The 19,077-nt window shown below is 44.3% G+C and overlaps 1 protein-coding gene and 1 pseudogene across 1 annotated transcript; both read right to left on the bottom strand.

Moving 5' to 3' along the window:
- Window positions 1-1,128: 1,128 nt before the first annotated feature.
- LOC144533653 (trace amine-associated receptor 1-like) lies at window positions 1,129-2,127 on the bottom strand. Its single transcript, XM_078275173.1, has one exon. It carries the CDS (start codon window positions 2,125-2,127, stop codon window positions 1,129-1,131), a length of 999 nt encoding a protein of 332 aa, XP_078131299.1.
- Window positions 2,128-7,976: 5,849 nt separating this feature from the next.
- Window positions 7,977-8,874, bottom strand: LOC144533640 (trace amine-associated receptor 1-like; annotated as a pseudogene).
- Between the last annotated feature and the right edge of the window lie 10,203 nt (window positions 8,875-19,077).

Here is a 19,077-nt window from a genome sequence, read left to right as displayed (position 1 = left end):
AAATAAAAAGCGCCATTCAGAATTGTGTTGCTGCTGTCTTTCTCCATCATGCCTGCAGCCTGCAGCAGCAGGATGTGTCACGAGGAAGTATGGCAAAGTGCGGCAAACGGTCAAAATAGTAGCCTGTTAGGCACTACGCGTAGCATGCAATTAATGCAAATTTATTTTAAAAAATTAACACATTATGCTCGGCCCTTAATCGCATTGCAATTAACGCGTTAATGCTGACAGCCCTACTATTATTATTTGATTAATTTGAAACAAAGTTCTGATGGACTATGGTTTCTAATTAAGCCAACATTCATTATACTGAAAAGTTAAGTTATTAAATTAGGTGAACTTACATACTTGATATCATTTTTAATTCCACCATTCAAACATACCATGTGCATCTCTTATCGATAATATTGCATCTCTATCCATAATGGTTCTGTCATGTTTGAATAAAGCCATTAAAACAACGTTTATATGGAGAAGACATATGCTTGATTACTGAAAGGAAACTTGGCCTGCTTAAGTCGTTTAACACATTAATGTAGAAATCATGACTCCTTCTAATGCCTAAAGTTTTGGTTACGTGTGCGGCACTCAAGTATTAGTTGTGGTGAGAAATCTTTTTATTTTTTTCTTCTTGCTTGTCTCATACTTTTTAAAATTGTTTTGCCAACTATAGTGGCGCAAAATGAAAGTGCCGATGACATGGCCCAGAGAAAAAAAGAATCTTATCCAAGAGGTTCAAAATGTGGCCAACAATTATATTTAGAATCAGAATATACAGTCTACGTGTGCCACCTAGCGGCAGATTGACGTCAACTTTTGCACACAGCCTTAGTGGAGCATGGGGAACTACTGAGTGGAGTTTTGTGTTAATCTGAGTAAATGATGCTCATAACATCCTGTTTTGACTGCAACCTTCAGGACGTTGTTGCTCTGTTACTTGTGAATAGTTACTTTTAGATTATCTTTTACACAATAGCATAAACAGACAGCTCACTATAATGCACTGTTGTGCCTTAATATGTAATTTATATTGCATAATAAAAAAGATGACAAAACATGATGCTGAGATATAGGTAGCAAAGTCTAATCACACATGCTTGATCTTTATTCAGTACTCTAGAGAATATGTCAAAGCAGTTTTGTGTTAGAAAAATCACCTTGAAATATTTTCCCAGAAACAATCATTCTAAAAGCTGATCTGAACCAGCTGTAAAAGAAAGCATAAATAAAGGGATTGAGCATGGAGTTTAACAGTGCAAGCCAGTTAAGTGTTTCAAACAATGGAAGTGGCACTGACACATGGAGAAAAAGCTGAAAGGTAAAACAGAGAAAGAAAGGAGACCAACACATCAGGAAAACTCCCAAAACGGTCGCAAGAGTTTTAGTGGCCTTTCTCTCATTCTTACTGACAGTTGCTCCAGACTTTTTGCTCTGACAGGTTGTATTCTGGATGCTGCGTACCTGTTCCTGTGCAACAAGGAAAATCTTAAGGTAGATACAGAGCATTACAATCACTGGTAGATAAAATGAGAACATGGGTCCACAAATGTCTGCAAGTAGGGCATCATTAAAACAATTTTCTTCACATTTTTCATGTGTTAAATCTGGAATCCTAAAACCAATGGTAACTAGAACAGAAACACCCCAGCTGAGCAGGATCATGACCACGACAACGTTAACATTTATCTTAGTTCTGTAGGTCAGAGGCTGACACACTGCATAATATCTGTCAATAGAAATACAAAATAAATTCAAAATGGAAGCTGTGCTCAGCGTTATAGCAAAGCTGTCTCGTACTTTGCAAAATATATCTTCATAATAAAAACACGAGGTTACAGTAAATGTCATGCTGACAGGAAAAACTACAACATCAACAAGCAGGTCAGCCACAGCCAGAGAGAGAATAAGGTAGTTAGTAGGAGTGTGGAGCTGTTGGAAGTAGATGATGGAGATTATTACAAGAAGGTTTCCACATACTGTGACAACAGATAATGAGCCAAGGAAAATATATAATAAAACACACACTGCAGAAAGGGTGCCTTTCATTATGTTAAAGAAATGATCTATTTCATAACAGGGATGCATGTAATTAACATCAGTGAGGTTGACAGTGACTTCTGGTGCCATGTTTCTGGGTTCCTGAAAATCAGTTTTCAATAAATGATTAACAATATTTAAAGTAAACAATATGTATTTTAAAATAGTTTGAAGTTCATGAATGCTAAACTACAATAATACAGTTATACATAAAATAAAATAAACATATTTTCAGTTCATATCATCCCTTTTTTAGAGCTCAAGATAGTCCTGCATCAGTATCGACTGTGTCACTGTGCACAATCTTTTATGTCATTACCACCATGAACCACCGCCAATCAGATGTGAGACTTTTCATCATGACGACCTTAGATGCCAGGGCAACATACTGTATTGTAAATGAGACAAACATTGTAAATCCCTTTTGAACCTTTAATTTTACCAGTATAGCTAAAAACAGATTTATGTCTTATTTCTTATAAAATCGAATATATCATTTAAGTAGACTTTTTAGGCTATGATCTTTTTTCTAAGGACATGAAACCAAAAGTCTCCTGGCAAAAGACTGGTTTTTAACCCTATCTATTTAAGATTTAAGAATGGGCCAACTCCAAGGTTGGAAATTGGCGAATGAATTTGGCCGATGGCAGGTGAATTCAATCTACCTACCAGAAGAACCAAAAACAAACTGTCAACTCGTACACTTCAGTCAGCGGTGCTTGTTGGAGGATGTGACCGCGAGCAAAAAGAAGCTATAAAAACGGATAATAGTGCAAAAACGGTGCTGAAAAGGCGACAATTAAAAAAGGAAAGCTCTAGAAAGTGACGTGGCCAGATGTGCTAAATTGAGCTGAACTTTTTCATGAAAACCAGCGAGAGTAAAGGCAGTTACACACCAACCAGATGGCCGACCGTTGGCAGAAAAGGCAGTTGGACTGATCAGTCTCTCCGAGTTGGTAAAAAAAATGCCTCGGAACACACCAAAGAGACAACACGTGATACGTCTCCATAACAGCAGGCGGCGCTAATCTGTATTGTCGCCCAAGAAATGAAAACCGGCAGCTGATTGGACGAACGCGTTACGTGAGTTTGTTTTCTCCGGAAATTCAAAGCCAGACTGTTATGGTGGCAGAATACAATCTCATATTGTACAAAAATAGTTCAATAGTAGTGTCTCTCCGCCAGCCACTCACAAGTGGTCTAGATCCTAGGGAGCAGGTTGCCTGTGGGCCGCTCCGTCCGATGTATTAAGCCCTCTCGCCTCTATTTCTTCCTCAGCTCAGTGAGATCTATTATGAGGGATTAGGCAGAGACCCCTGGCAGGGCCTGTGGCCTCTGCTTATGCCAACAGCTTTCCATGCCTCCCTCTTTCGGTGAGCGCAGGAGGTACGCCACTGTGCACAGGAGATTTTTTGTGGCCTTTCCAGGCATGCCAGGGGCTTTGAAGGGATGTTTAACTTGTTTTACACTATCTGGGCTTGGGCAGCACGGTTTCCTCACAGGGTGTCTTAAAGAGTTCCCCGTACATATGGAATATGTATTGGTGGAGAGATAGTCTCGATGTGATGGAAAATGCTCGGTTATGCTGTAACCTTGGTTCTCTAAGTGAGGAGACTATCCCTTGAGCTGTAGGCCGCTCGGAGATGGTTCCGATCAAACTATCAGTGATTCCACACCAGCACAGGTGCTTTATAGGGTGTGGCCGGGCAAGCCGGTGTGTCTTAAAGAAGTATCCACGTGGAGAGATAGTCTCTTAACTCAGAGAACCAAGGTTACAACTGCAGGATAAATCCAGACAGCTAGCTAGACTAGCGGTCCAATCTGAGTTTTGCAGAGGCATTGTTGCTCCATCCGGTGCTAAGCACCGCCCAAGACAATTGTGATTGGATTAAATAAATGCCAGTAAACCCTTCTGTTCCCGGGCTGGCGTACAGCCCTTCTGACCCTGAGCTGACGTGCAGCTCTCCTGACCCTGGTCTGACATGCAGCCGTCCAGAACCTCAGCTGTAGCCCAGCCGTCCAGAACCTCAGCTGTCGCCCAGCCGTCCAGAGTCTCAGCTGTCTGCGGCCCCAGAGACTATGCCCTTTCCCGACACTTCAGAGACTATGCCCTTTCCCGGAACCCCTGAGACCTTGCCTTTTGTTTTCGGTCAAACCCACCCTGTCGACCTCTGTTCCCGTTGCCTGTTTGCCAGTCTCCAGCCCAGCTGACCCGTCGCCAGTCTCCAGCCCAGCTGACCTGTCTCCAGCCCAGCTGACCCGTCGCCTGTCTCCAGCCCAGCTGACCCGTCGCCTGTCTCCAGCCCAGCTGTCCCGTCGCCTGCTCAGTCTACCTGTCCTCCTGAGGGGATTTGCCTTTGCCGCAGACCTGCTCGGCCTTCAGAAGGGATTTTCCTTCGTGGACGGCCCCCAGAGGGTTTTCGCCTTCGTGGACGGCCTCCCGAGGGGATTCGATTTCGTGGACGGCCTCCCGAGGGGTTTCGCCTTCGCAGCCGGCCCTCAGATGGGTTTCGCCTTCGCAGCCGGCCTCCCAAGGGGATTCACCTTCGCTGCCAGTCTTCTGATGGGTTTCGCCTTCGCAGCCGTCCTTCAGAAGGGATTCGCCTTCGCCACCGGCCTTGTTATGGGTTTCACCTTCGCAGCCGGTCTTCAGAGGGGATTTGCCTTCGCTCTGGCCTTCAGAAGGGATTTGCCTTTGCTGCCGGCCTTCAGAGGGGATTTGCCTCCGCCCTTTTGATGGTTTTCGCCTTCGCGGACGGCCTCCGGAGGGGATTCGCCACCAGCCTTCAGAAGGGATTCGCCTTCGCCGTCGGACTCCTGAGGGATATCGTCATCGCCGGCCGCCTGAAGGCTTCTCCCGTCTGCGCTGCGGCTCTCTGTCCCCTGTTGCCGAGGCCTCTCTCTGTTCCCTGTCCCGAGTGGCCTCTTGGTTCCCTAGCCCCGTTTGACTTTTTTGGTTCTTCCGTTCGTCCCTCCTCCGGTCCCCCTCCACCGTCCCTGGGTTGACTTTTGTTCTGTTCTGTTTTTGTTTTTGGGACATCTGGGATCTGTCCCTTGTACGGTTTTGGTTTTGTTCTGTCTTATTGTGGTAGTCTTGTTTTTCTGTTATGTTCTGTTTCCTGTTTTATTTTGTAGTCTGTCTTGTCTCCCTTGTCTTGTCTAGCTTACTTCCAGTCTTTGTTTGTTTCCCGTCTTTTTGATTGTTCTGCCCCACCCTGATTTGTTCCACCTGTTGTATCACCTGTCCCTTGTTAGTGTTCATTACCTGGTGTATTTAGTTCCTGTTCTGTCTTTGTCTCTGGTCGGATCACTGTTCATTCTGTTTGCTGTTTATTCTGTTGCCGTGTTTCCTGTTGGATGTGTTCTCAGTGCTGTTGTGGATTATGTGTTTCGTTTGTTCCTGCCTGGCTACCTTCCGGAGATAATTTGGGCCTGGACGTTCTTGCCTGATTTGTAATGACGCATTTTGCTACTCTTGGATTTTCCAGGTGCCAGGTTTGTTTGCTCTTTTGCTCAGGCCCTGCTTCAAGCTGCCTCTGACCTGCTGCATTATCTGCCTCAAGACACGTGGCACTCTCCACTGGTGTCTGCTCTGCTGCCTGCTCCTCTCCGCCCTGGCCCTACCCCTCCATTGCAATCTGTAGGTTACCCCGGTTTGGTCCCTCTGCCTGCTCTCTGGATTCATCGCTGCATACCCACTCTCGTACCCCTGCTTCAACCCAAAAGTCACTCAGCTTCAGTTCTGTCATTCCCTGCTGCTTTGAGTATGGACTTTCATACTAAAACCCATTTAAAACTGCTTTTCTGACACGTGTTAAGCCTCTGTCTAATGGGTCAGTAATCTGCAATTTAACAGATCAGTCTGGGCTGGGGATTGTCTTCACATGGCTTTTACCAGAGTTTCATTGACATTCAGAGTCCAGGAATGGCTGCACAAGGCTTTTGCCTCTGTGACAAGCAAACATTGAGGTGGCTATGCCTTAATTGCGGCTGCTAGCACAAGCTAACAATGGCAAAAGTGCTTCCAATGGCTAGCTAATTGCTTACATTCTGCACTGCGCTCTAACATTACCTAGGCTTGGTTCCGTGGGAGGTGCTTATACGGAGGTTGCTGCTGATCAGCGGATTTTGAAGTATGGGAGAGGGTGGAAGAAACAGTAACAGTGTTAACAGAGCTAACTATAGAGCTAACAGAATGGGGGTTAGTTAGTTCCAAGGTTAGCTCATACTCACATCCTAGCTTCCATGGGAGAGTGGCGTTAACCGTCCCAACTTGGACGATGACTCCTGCAGAAGCCCGGCAAGTGGGCAGTGCATAGGTGCGGCGCCACTGACCAGCCAACCAGTGGGACATGAAAACAAAGTGACGAATAAACAGGGCCAACTATTCCAGCAACCCGTCCTTTTTCCCAGGTCGCCAATGGGAGTGCACTGACATGCATGCACTGCCAGACTGGAAACCAAGAAGAGATAAGCTTAGATCACAACACACACATAGGGAGTGTGACTTAATTCTCTACTCAGGACACCCTTACTTCACTATGTCTTTACATTTAATTTTAGTTTGCGTCTATGTTTATGCTCTGAATGGTGTTCACAGGTGCTGTAATCATGCCTGCCGCTTGACTCTAGTGATGGTCCTTGTTACAACAGCCATCTTGTTCATCTTGACAATGAGCCTACAGATGTTGAATAGCTGGGTTTACATATTGTTCAGTCAAATCTTGAATGAGAGACAAAACGTCTTTGAAGCAGTCCGGTTTGCCCCAATTTGAACCCTTCCTTGAATATTGATTTCATGCTTGTAATAATAATTACGGAAGAGTAATCTAAGCAGAAAAGCGTCTCAGGTCGGAATCGAACCCACAGCTCCTGCATAGAGGACTGAGCCCCTGTAAATTAGCATGCTGACAATAGCATTTAGCTTACAGCACTACTCTGCCTAGGCCTGACAAAGACTGTGGGCTGTGAACTAGGCAGCAGAACTCTATATCTATCTAATTAATAATTACTATTATTATTTGATTAATTTGAAACATTTTTTTTGGACTATGGTTACTATTTAAGCCAACATTCAATACACTGAAAAGTTAAATTACTAAATGAATACGTGAAAAATGTATCACTTGATATCATTGTAATTCCACCACTGTCATTCAGCGGGGTGCCACCATTGTGGGAAGAAAGGAGGGCTCTCCTTTACATACCATGTGCATCGCTTATCGATAATATTGCATCACTATCCATCATGTTTGAATAAAGCAACGTTTATATGGAGAAAACATATGTTTGATTACTGAAAGGAAACTTGGCCTGCTTAAGCCGTTTAACACATTAATGTAGAAATCATGACACCTTCTAATGCCTAAAGTTTTGGTTACGTGTGCAGCACTAAAGTATTAGTTGTCGTGAGAAATCTTTTTTTTTTTTCTTGCTTGTCTCATACTTTTTAAAATTGTTGTGCCAACTATAGTGGCGCAAAATGAAAGTGCCGCTGACATGGCCCCAGAGAAAAAAATAATCTTATCCAAGAGGCTCAAAATGTGGCCAACAATTATATTTAGAATCAGAATACGTCTACGTGTGTACATAGTGTGTGCCACCTAGCGGCAGATTGACGTCCACTTTTGCACACAGCCTTAGTGGAGCATGGGGAACTACTGAGTGGAGTTTTGTGTTAATCTGAGTAAATGATGCTCATAACATCCTGTTTTGACTGCAACCTTCAGGACGTTGTTGCTCTGTTACTTGTGAATAGTTACTTTTAGATTATCTTTTACACAATAGCATAAACAGACAGCTCACTATAATGCACTGTTGTGCCTTAATATGTAATTTATATTGCATAATAAAAAAGATGACAAAACATGATGCTGAGATATAGGTAGCAAAGTCTAATCACACATGCTTGATCTTTATTCAGTACTCTAGAGAATATGTCAAAGCAGTTTTGTGTTAGAAAAATCACCTTGAAATATTTTCCCAGAAACAATCATTCTAAAAGCTGATCTGAACCAGCTGTAAAAGAAAGCATAAATAAAGGGATTGAGCATGGAGTTTAACAGTGCAAGCCAGTTAAGTGTTTCAAACAATGGAAGTGGCACTGATACATTGTTCAAAAGCTGAAAGGTAAAACAGAGAAAGAAAGGAGTCCAACACATCAGGAAAACTCCCAAGACGGTTGCAAGAGTTTTAGTGGCCTTTCTCTCCATCTTACTGACAGTTGCTCCAGACTTTTTACTCTGACAGGTTGTATTCTGGATGCTGCGTACCTGTTCCTGTGCAACAAGGAAAATCTTAAGGTAGATACAGAGCATTACAATCACTGGTAGATAAAATGCGAAGACGGGTCCCAAAATGTTTGCAAGTAGGGCATCATTAAAACAATTTTCTTCACATTTTTCATGTTTTAAATCTGGAATCATGAAGCCAATGGCAATTAGAACAGAAACACCCCAGCTGAGCAGGATCATGACCACGACAACGTTAACATTCATCTTAGTTCTGTAGGTCAGAGGCTGACACACTGCATAATATCTGTCAATAGAAATACAAAATAAATTCAAAATGGAAGCTGTGCTCAGTGTTGCATCAAAGCTGTCTCGTACTTTGCAAAATATATCTTTATAATAAAAACACGAGGTTACAGTAAATGTCATGCTTACAGGAAAAACTACAACACCAACAAGCAGGTCAGCCACAGCCAGAGAGAGAATAAGAGTAGTTAGTAGGAGTGTGGAGCTGTTGGAAGTAGATGATGGAGATTATTACAAGAAGGTTTCCACATACTGTGACAACAGATAATGAGCCAAGGAAAATATATAATAAAACACACATTGCAGAAAGGGTTGCCTTTCATTATGTTAAAGAAATTATCTATTTCATAACAAAGATGCATGTAATTAACATCAGTGAGGTTGACAGTGACTTCTGGTGCCATGTTTCTGGGTTCCTGAAAATCAATTTTCGTTAAATGATTAGCAATATTTAAAGTAAACAATATTTATTTTAAAATAGTTTGAAGTGCATGAATACTAAACTACAATAGTACAATAAAATATATATATTTTATAAATAAACATATTTTCAGTTTATATCATACCTTTTTAGAGCTCAAGATAGTTCTGCATCAGTATTGATGGGTGTGTCACTGTGCACAATCTTTTATCAATGTTTATCTGTTTACCACCACCAATCAGATGTGAGACTTTTCATCATGACGACATTAGATGCCAGGGCAACATACTGTATTGTAAATGAGCCAAACATTTTAAATCCCTTTTGAACCTTTAATTTTATCAGTATAGCTAAAAACAGATTTAAGTCTTATTTCTTATAAAATCGAATATATCATTTAAGTAGACTTTTTAGGCTATGATCTTTTTTCTAAGGACATGAAACCAAAAGTCTCCTGGCAAAAGACTGGTTTTTAACCCTATCTATTTAAGATTTAAGAATGGGCCAACTCCAAGGTTGGAAATTGGCGAATGAATTTGGCCGATGGCAGGTGAATTCAATCTACCTACCAGAAGAACCAAAAACAAACTGTCAACTCGTACACTTCAGTCAGCGGTGCTTGTTGGAGGATGTGACCGCGAGCAAAAAGAAGCTATAAAAACGGATAATAGTGCAAAAACGGTGCTGAAAAGGCGACAATTAAAAAAGGAAAGCTCTAGAAAGTGACGTGGCCAGATGTGCTAAACTGAGCAACTTTTTCATTAAAACCAGCGAGAGTAAAACGCCAAATGAAGACAATGAGACTGGTAAGCTAAGCAAGTCAGGAGCAGTGCAAGATGCTAGCAGTTGTACAAAACATAATACAACATGGCCTACAAACTAGTGTTCATTCTAGTAGCTCCTCAGCAGCAGCCACTAGAACAGTTTGCTGCTTACAGTGACAATGAAGTGCCCTGAGATAATCAATGATGCCAGATAATTCTGCACTACATTAATGAAACTGTGAGACTGACTTGATCAGAAAGCTTTGTAAAAAGCTGCTGTCAGCATGGAAGGCACATCTAAGCTGTTGTACCACAGTGTGTGAACAGGCAAACATGATCAGAGTATTAATATACAGTATACACCTCACAGACAGTACACAGGATAGTAAATATAAAAAGCCCAGGACTGAAAGGGAATAGAATGTTTTGAATTACAAGGCTGTAGAGGACAATGCGCTATTGCAGACTTACATACTAAGGTTTTAATTACATTATTTTAATAGTCAGTCGTGACGTAAAGTGGGCCGGTGTAAGGCCTGAAACACCAGGGCTGAAAATGAGTCCCACTCCAGCACTGGTTGGGATTCTAAACTCCTGTTGATTTATGAGGACTAACTGCTTCTCGGTTCTCTATCGTATCGATTTCTGCATCGTTACATATTCCATATGTATGGGGATGATCCCCCTGAGGTCTGGTACGTGGAAACTTCTGAAAGACACATCGGCTTGCTCGGCCACACCCTATAAAGCACCTGTGCTGGCGTGGAATCACTGATTGTTTGATCTCAACCTTAGAGTATGGTTACGTTGTGTGCAACCAATCTCATAGAGAACAACTGGAAAGACTGTGGGTTACAGTGTATCTGCTTACCTGCTAAGTTAGGAGCCTGTCTGTGGCAGCCTCCATGGATTGTTGTTTCCCATGTTGCAAACAAAAGAAAGGGACAACAGTTTGACTTTTACCGGGAGTCCGTTTAAAGAGGCTGTTTGTCCTCCCAGCTGTGTCTCCCTTTACCGGCTTACTGCTTGCGTCTTCATGAGCTGACCCTGAGGGGTCTCGTGCTCAGCAGGCGTAAAGTCTGCTAACAGACGTCCGGACACTTTCCTGCTTTCGTGCCAAACTGGCGTCTCTCTGCCTCAGTGTAAAACCTGGGTGGTCAGATGCTGAAGTCCCTTGGGCGTATTGCTGGCTTGTTGGTTCAACAGTACAACAGTACAACAGTTTGACTGTCTCCGGGAGTCCGGTTGCAGCGGCTGGTTGTCCTCCCGGCTGTGTCTCCCTTTACCGTTTTTTTGTTTGCGTCCTCGTGAGCTGACGCTCCAAGTATGGTTTTGTGCTGAGCAGGCGTAAAGTCGGCTAGCAGACGAAAATAACACTTTCCTGCCAAGCCAGCATCTTTCTGCCTCGGGGTAAAGGCCGGGGTGGTCAGATGCTGAAGTCCCTCGGGCGCATTGCTGGCTTGTCGGTTCACACACCCAGGGAAAATAAGTCTGGTGAAGCTGGCCGTTGGCTAAACCGTACGTTACATCTCCCCGAAATGAAAGCAGGGTGTGAGCGCCAAACAACCGGCCACACTGCTTACATTTGAGCTATGAGTGGCTGTTAGTTGGTTGACGGCGCACAGTGCGCACAGTGCTCTTCCATTTAGAGCTTCGGGGAGAATTACGTTTACAGAGAGAGAAAAAGGAAAGGCAGAAGTCGCTGTTAGCACAAAGCTATTAGCTCTCCAGGGCTAGTATGAGCAAGGAAGCGTTTGCTAGCCCCCGCCCCCTTCTGGTATCCACAGATGTGTAAAGCTGACACATTCTGTCGCTGTGGTATTTCTCTGCCTTTAGATGATGGGCATGTATTGTGTTTGGAGCATCAACACTCAATATTGCCCAGGGTTAACCGTCTTGTGTCTTCATCTTCTGCTTTTCAACAACCAACAAACCATCTGCTTTTCCATAAAGGAAACAAGGTTATGGAAACGGGCTTTGCGACCTGTTCTTTCCAAGATATCACATGCAGTTGATCTCCACTTCTCTTTCAGTTTGTAGGGCAGCTTGGTAATACTCAGTTTCATGTTGGAGGGTAAATCTAACTCTTCAATACACTGACAAGGACAAACGAGAAACACCGAACAGCACACAATAATAGACAAAGACAGAACAGAGAATAAATACACTAGGTAATGAGGAAACAAGAGACAGGTGACACAACAGGTGAAACACATAAGACAATCACAAGGGTGGGAAAACTAAAAACAGGAAGTAAAACCAGACAAGACAGAAAACCAGAGACTTCAAAATAAAACAGGAAACAGAACATATACGGAAACATACAACCATGACAGTACTACCCTACCCCCCCCCAAGGGATGGATCCCAGACGTCCCTAAAACAACCCAAACAAAAGTTAACCCAATGAGGGCGGAGGGGGACCGGAGGAGGGACGAATGGAAGAACAAAAAGTAAAACGGGGCTAGGGAACTGAGGATAGCGGGCACTCGAGAAACTGGGGACAGTGGGACAGAAAGGCTGCGGCCAGCAGGGCTGCGGACAGCAGCGAAGATGGTATTCCTCTGGAGGCCGAGCAGGACATCGTGAATTCTCAGGAGGTCGAGCAGGATGGCAAAGGTGGAGACCCTCTGGAGGCTGAGCGAGACAGCGAGGACTCTCAGGAAGTCGAGCAGGACGGCAAATGTGAAGACCCTCTGGAGGCCAAGCAGGACGGCGAAGGCAGAATCCCTCTGGCAGCCGTCTGCGAAGGCGAAACTCCAGGACGGTGAAGGCGGAGCCTCTCTGGAGGCCGAGCAGGTCGATAAAGGCGGAACCTCTCAGGAGGCCAAGTAGCTAAGGGAAGGCGGAGCCTCTCTGTAGGCCGAGCAGGTCTGCAAAGGTAGAGCCCCTCAGGCAGCCGAGCAGGACGTCGAGGACTCTTAGCAGACCGTCTGTGAGGTCGAAACCCTTCTGGCATCCATCGGCGAAGACGAAACCCCTCAGGTGGTAGGCCGGCGAAGGCAGAACCCTTCTGAGGGCCGGGCAGGCGAAGGGGCAGATGGGCTGGAAACAGGCGACGGGTAAGCTGGGCTGAAGACGGGCGATGGGTCAGCTGGGCTGGAGCCAGATGATGGGTCAAGTTGAACCAGGGTCTGTCAATAAGGCTACAGGAACAGTAACAGGCAATAAGCCAACAGAATCAGAAGTCGACGAATCCGCCGACAGGGTAACAGGAGCAAGAGTTGGCCGGAGCACCGACAGGACACAGGGGCAGAAGTCGGCTGAACCACCGACAAGGGGGGCAGGAAACGGTCGGGCAAAGACAAAGTCTCTGGGGCGTCGGAGACGGGCGAAGTCTCAGGGGTGCCGGGAACGGGCATAGTCACTGGGGCGGTCTGATCTTGTACAAAAGAACACATGTGGCCAACCATTACTCAGAGACAAAAGACTCAGAGACCATGTGGTCTTTCAAACAAAGGATCTTGGCCTACATGTAAATTCCACAGCTTTGTCACCAAACTCCCACAGGTCACCCCAAGGGAAAAGATCAGAAAATGGCCGAATGACCACAAAGGAGTGGCCAAGTGGTCAAAACTCTAAGGAATACAAAGGTGTAGTTCACACCTCCTCAAAGATCTCTGAATCCCCATTCGCTGAACACAGCATGGGGCCTTAGCCTATAAAACCTTTGGACACACCTTTTTTATCGTCTTCCACTGCAACCCCGTTGCTGAAGGGAGCATGCAAGCGCTTGTGCTAAAAACTTCCACTTCTGGACATAGTGGATTTATTGTTGGAAATGTGACGTGTGTTTCCAGGATTCGAGGTGTTCGTCAGAACACCTCGAATCCTGGAAACACACGTCACATTTCAACGCTGCAGAGAGAACAACACGTTCTCTAGAAGGAAATCGGACACGGTTTCTTCAAAGTCGACTCTGGCTTGTTCCCCACTGTCCCGGGGATCAGCAAGTTTCTCCGTGCCGCTGACGTGCGCACGGACTCGTTCTGTTTTTCTGTGAAAATCTATGGACAGAAACAACGAACTGCAAGTAAGAGGCTTCATAGTGTTCTGGGCAGATTAGAACAGGGTGTGTTTTATTAATGAGTAATTTGCTATCGTTGCTATTTGTGTTACTATTAATGTAATCTGATTAATAATGTGCTATGGATGTACGGTTGATTATTAATCTCATGGTGACCGCTGTGTTCCATTATTTTGCTGTGAATGTATCATTTGATCACGATACTTTTGATGATGTGTTGATTAATGTAGCTTGGGTAAACTGTAAATGCTACATTGCTAGCTCCTTCCACGGAGTTTAGGTACTGTACACCTGAGTGGTCATAATGAACGTCCCCTCAGTCAGATGAAATTCTCAGAGTCTGCCCTAATTTCACATTAGTCCAGACATGAGTGACTGAGAGGGCTGGTCATTATCGATAACCAAGATCTAAATATATATATATCTCTTTCCTCTTTCACTAACCTCTCTCACACACACATATATATGAACACATAGCTACACACACACGCTAAGGTGAACAGCTGGCCAACAGCTAGTCACGTAGCTACAGAGCGCACACCGCTCAACAACTGCGCTCCTTAGTGTGTGTCCTTTTGTCTGCAACACGTTAGTTTGAGAGCTAACTGGCTAGCCTAGCCATGTGGAGACTGCAACGCAGGCCACTGCCGCCCTCTTGGGCTAAATAGCTTTTGTGCAGCTAACACCTAGCCTAGCTTCAATGAGCTAATGGCTAATCTGGGACGTAGCCTAGCAACCCCCGGGTTTCGTCACGCACACACACACACACACACACACACACACACGCTGGTTTGTTTTTGCTTTTGTTGTACTTTAAAAAAGGGTATATTGGGTTTAATTGCTCAAAGGATTGTTGATTGGCCATTTATAATTTTGAAGTGAATAAATTCTACTATACTTTAATTAGCAGTTGTCTGTGATTATTTGTGTACTTATTGTAATAATTGTTGGTTGAACACAGGTAGTGCTCGAACTTCATCCTTCCCTTTGTTCCTTTAGAAAATACCAGATAAATTAATCAAGTTAATTAAGATCTGTATTTTAAAGGGAATACCACAGAAATGAGACTGTTTCACAGTTGATTATTGGTCCCTGATATTCCAGGGTGGTGCCCCGTTTTGATTGTTTGTCGACTTTATTAATATTGATAAAACATCTTTGATAATTTGCCAATAATTAGATCTGTACACCTATGAGTACCCAACACTGGCAAAGTCTCAGGGGCGGTCTCTGGGGCGCTGCAACCCGGCAAAGTCACATGGTCGCCCGTAAGCGAACACTCTGGGAGGTCGGTCGACGCAGACGCTGGGAGGTCGGTCATCAAAGACTCTAGACGACTGGAAGACTCTAGAAGAGTGGTCATCGAAGATTCTGGGCGACTGGACGTCTCTTGACGAGCGGTCAAGAAGACTCTGGGCGACTGGACGTCTCTTGAAGAGCGGTCATCAAACACTCTGGGCGGCTTGACATCAGCCGAGCCTCGGGGAGGCTGCGCGTCAGCTCGACTCTGGGAAGCTACGCGTCAGCTCGGGAACACTGGTAACACTGGTCAGCTCAGGAACACTAGTAACACTGGTCAGCTCGGGAACACTGGTCAGCACTGACTCTGGGCCGCTGGACAGCACGGGCTCTGGTCCGCTGGACAGCACCGAGGGCTCTGGTCCGCTGAAGAGAGGGCAGAGGGCATGGCGTCGGGAGCCATTTTGTCCTTTTCTCCGTCTTCGGCCTCCACGGGTTCCAGGGAATATGGCCAGGCAGGTCCCCACAAAGGACTCCTTGTCGTTAGGGGCATTAGCTGACCATGTAACAGTAGGACATACTGAAAAAAGTTCCTGGGAAGCAGGCAAGGAGGCACACAGGGTCAAAAACAGAGAACCTGTAGCCAGGATGCTAGCAGGCCGAGAAGCAGGCAGGCTAGTGGGTGCTAGCTGGCTCGGAATCTGATGAGGAGCTGGTACTTGACTGAGTGAAGCCTTTGTGGAGCTAACAGGCTTGGCTGAACACAATTCTTCAGTAAGCGGAGGAGCTGGAGCAAAAATGAAGCTGATAACCCAGTTTGGAACAGAGTCCTTTAACCAAGGTTTTTCCAAAACTTTCTCACTTTCTGCCAAAAATTGCCTCCTTCAAGCAATCACCGCTAGCCTCCCTCCACGTGGCTTTGAGCTCTACCAGGTCACACATAAGGTCACAGAGTTCATCAGAAATCTCTGCTGGGTCCATGTTTGGTCGGATTATTCTGTCAGGGTTTTAGAGGATGTAGGACCCAAATGCAGAGACGAACAGGCAGTATGAGCTGTGGATTTAATAAACAAATAATAAAGTCCATACCAACAAAAGGTGTCCCGAGAACAGAAGGCAAATCCAAAAACAGGAACAGGAAAAAACACAGAACAGTTGCAAGCAATCCACTGACAAGGACAAATAAGAAACACCGAACAGCACACAATAATCCGACAAGAGACAAAGACAGAACAGAGACTAAATACACTAGATAATGAGGAAACAAAAGACATAAGACAATCACAAGGGCGGGAAAACTAAAAACAGGAAGTAAAACCAGACAAGAAAATATATACATATGTATATATACAGAAACATACAACCATGATAATTTCAGGGCCTTAACCACAGTGTTGGGAGTAACGGCGTTTAAGTATAACGGCGTTACTAACGGCGTTATTGTTTTAGTAACGGAGTAATCAAATTAATTACTTTTCCCATCGTTGCAACGCCGTTATCGTTACTGAGGATGTAAAGTGGCGCGTTACTACAATTTGGTTGAATGAGATAGGCTTTGGCTACACATCAGCTGCCTGGAGAGAGCAGGTGTGGGGATGATGACACCGTTGCAAATGCGATGATGATTGGCTGGGTGGGCGGATGCCCTGCTCCTGCTGTCTCACTGCAGGCTCTGACTACCACTAAACACAAGACAACGACAATGGCGACGAGCCAGGGAAATTCAAAAGGTAGCGTTCTCAAACTGGAAGTACCGGCACTACTTCTTGCTCATTGAAATTAAAGGCAATAATGTTTATGTAACATGCACGCTATGCCCAGGAAAAGACTTGTTGTCTGTGGTTGTGGGATTTTTATCCACGTCTGCCTCAAGCAACTCAAATCTTATGAAGCACCTCACATCAACACATGCTAACACGACACTTGCTGCTGCTGCTAACCCAACCCCAGGCCCAAATGCAGCTAGCGTGAGCTCCAGCCAAGGAGACGGAGCCACTCTGTTAAAACAAGCAACGCTCAATTTTTCGGGTCAGCAACAGGTGACCAAGGCCGAGCTGAACACATTGATTGCAAGGATGTTATAGAACGTAATAGCGTTATAGAACATAAAAAATAACGTCACAGTTACTTTGCTGAGTAACTAATTACTTTTACAATGTGCTAACTGAGTTACTAACTCAATTACTTTTTGGGAGAAGTAATTTGTAACTGTAACTAATTACTTTTTTAAAGTAAGATGACCAACAGTGCTTATCCATGTATGTCATTGTAACTCTCAAGTCATCTCCAAAGTTCTCCTGTAGGAGTCTTTTAGCCTCACGATATCCTCTTGATGGATCCATATGGAAGCGGCTTTGGACGGGTTCTTTGAGTTGTCCTGTCGTATACTGCTCTAGATAGTACAGGCAATCTTGACTGTTTGCTGTTTTGCCTTCAATGCTATATTCAAAGACACGCATGAATGTTGTGTAACTTAATGGGTCACCATAAAAGGTTGGTATTTCTCTAACAGGTAATAGTGCCTGCTTATGTTGCAGTACAAGTAAATCAACAATGTTATTCTGTCTTTGCATGACAGAAGACATACTGTCATGGTCTGGACTTAGTATAAATGGGCTTTTGACTACCGCCTTTTAGATAGATCTTATCCTGCTTGAGCTTGGTGCTTTGGCATTGCCTGCTGCTTAGGGATTGTAAAGATTCTAGCAGGTCTAGGCTGTTGCAGAAATGTTTGCAGTGGTGTTTTAGGAACTGTAGATATTCTAGCAAACTCCACAGGTTACTGCCGTTGTCTATGGCTTTCTAAGTAGGAGTTCATGTCATCTTCAGACTTTCCTGACTGCAATTCAAAGCTTTCCAGGACCTTTATCTTGGCATCTGATGCAGCAATCTCCGCTTCGAGTTCTGTCTTCAATCTTTGAGTTTAAAATCAATCTCTGTTGCTCAAGTGCATGCTTAGCATTCAGTGCTTCCCTACGTGACAACAGTGCAGTTTGCTCAGCAAGAGCCTTCCTATGTGCAGATGTCACTGAAGATGATTTAGATTTACTAACATTAGAAATGCTATAATTTGGATGGATTTAACTTTTTTTCGGCTCAATGGTAGAAGCTCGCTCTAGCCGTTTGCGGTTTCGCGGGTTCGGTAAATGTTTCTATGGTAACAGCGAGTTGGACCAATCAGAGATGTTGCTGTTACGCTTAGGATTGTGGGCAGTGTAGTCTTTCTCCATTAAATCATGGATAAAACATGTTTTTCTTAAAACAAGGTTGATTAAATACGGACGTCTAGCTTCTACAGGAGCAGAAACCTTCGTTTCACGACCACGTAGCTCGGAGTCAGTCTACCTCGGATGGTTTAGACATTATGACTGATATTCTAAATCCTTATGGACAAAATCAATGGGATTTTTACTTCCGGAGTCGGCTGTGGGCGGGACTGTTGAGGTCTATTGTGTTTCTCTACTGACCTAAGGTGACCAGATTTCTGAGACAAAATCCGGGGACATTTTCAGCTCAGAAGCGGAAATACCTCCAAATAAGGTAATGTTTTAATCTTTGTAAAACTTAAAACAGGGACACTGCCCCAGGGGCGTCACTAGACCTAGAGCTGCACTGGGGCACAAGCCCCCCTAGGTGGGTCCATGAGCATGCTCTTGCATGCACTTTGGAAAGAAATTCAGAGCTTAGACTTGATTATTCTTATCTATGGATGGAAATATTTGTGCTGTAGCCTGAACTATTTTGCACTTTAGAATTATAACCATGCACACACAGGTGGAATAGTTTTTTCTTCATATTTTTCCATTAATGTCACTAGGAAGCATACCAGTAGAAATATATATTAATATTTGTAAGTGGATAAGTAAGTGGGATTATCTGGAATCTGGCAATATAATAACCATTATGGTGGGATACACTGGCTAAGCAATTAACAAAAATGTCTGTGCTGACATAAATAGTTTACATGAGAATACATTATAATGTTGGCCCTTTGGCTGAGTCTCTATCTGTCAGAGGACAAAATCGTGTCTGTTGGTCATCCGGATGCGTTCA

The sequence above is a fragment of the Sander vitreus genome, chromosome 18, assembly GCF_031162955.1.
Source record: "Sander vitreus isolate 19-12246 chromosome 18, sanVit1, whole genome shotgun sequence".
Taxonomy (NCBI): Eukaryota; Metazoa; Chordata; class Actinopteri; order Perciformes; family Percidae; genus Sander; species Sander vitreus.
Note: the sequence above shows the minus strand (reverse complement) of the source record. Positions and strands in the feature narration are given on the sequence as shown.

Bases quoted from the DNA above. Each gene is read 5' to 3' on its own strand.
- LOC144533653 (XM_078275173.1), bottom strand. From the start codon at position 2,127: ATGGCACCAGAAGTCACTGTCAACCTCACTGATGTTAATTACATGCAT.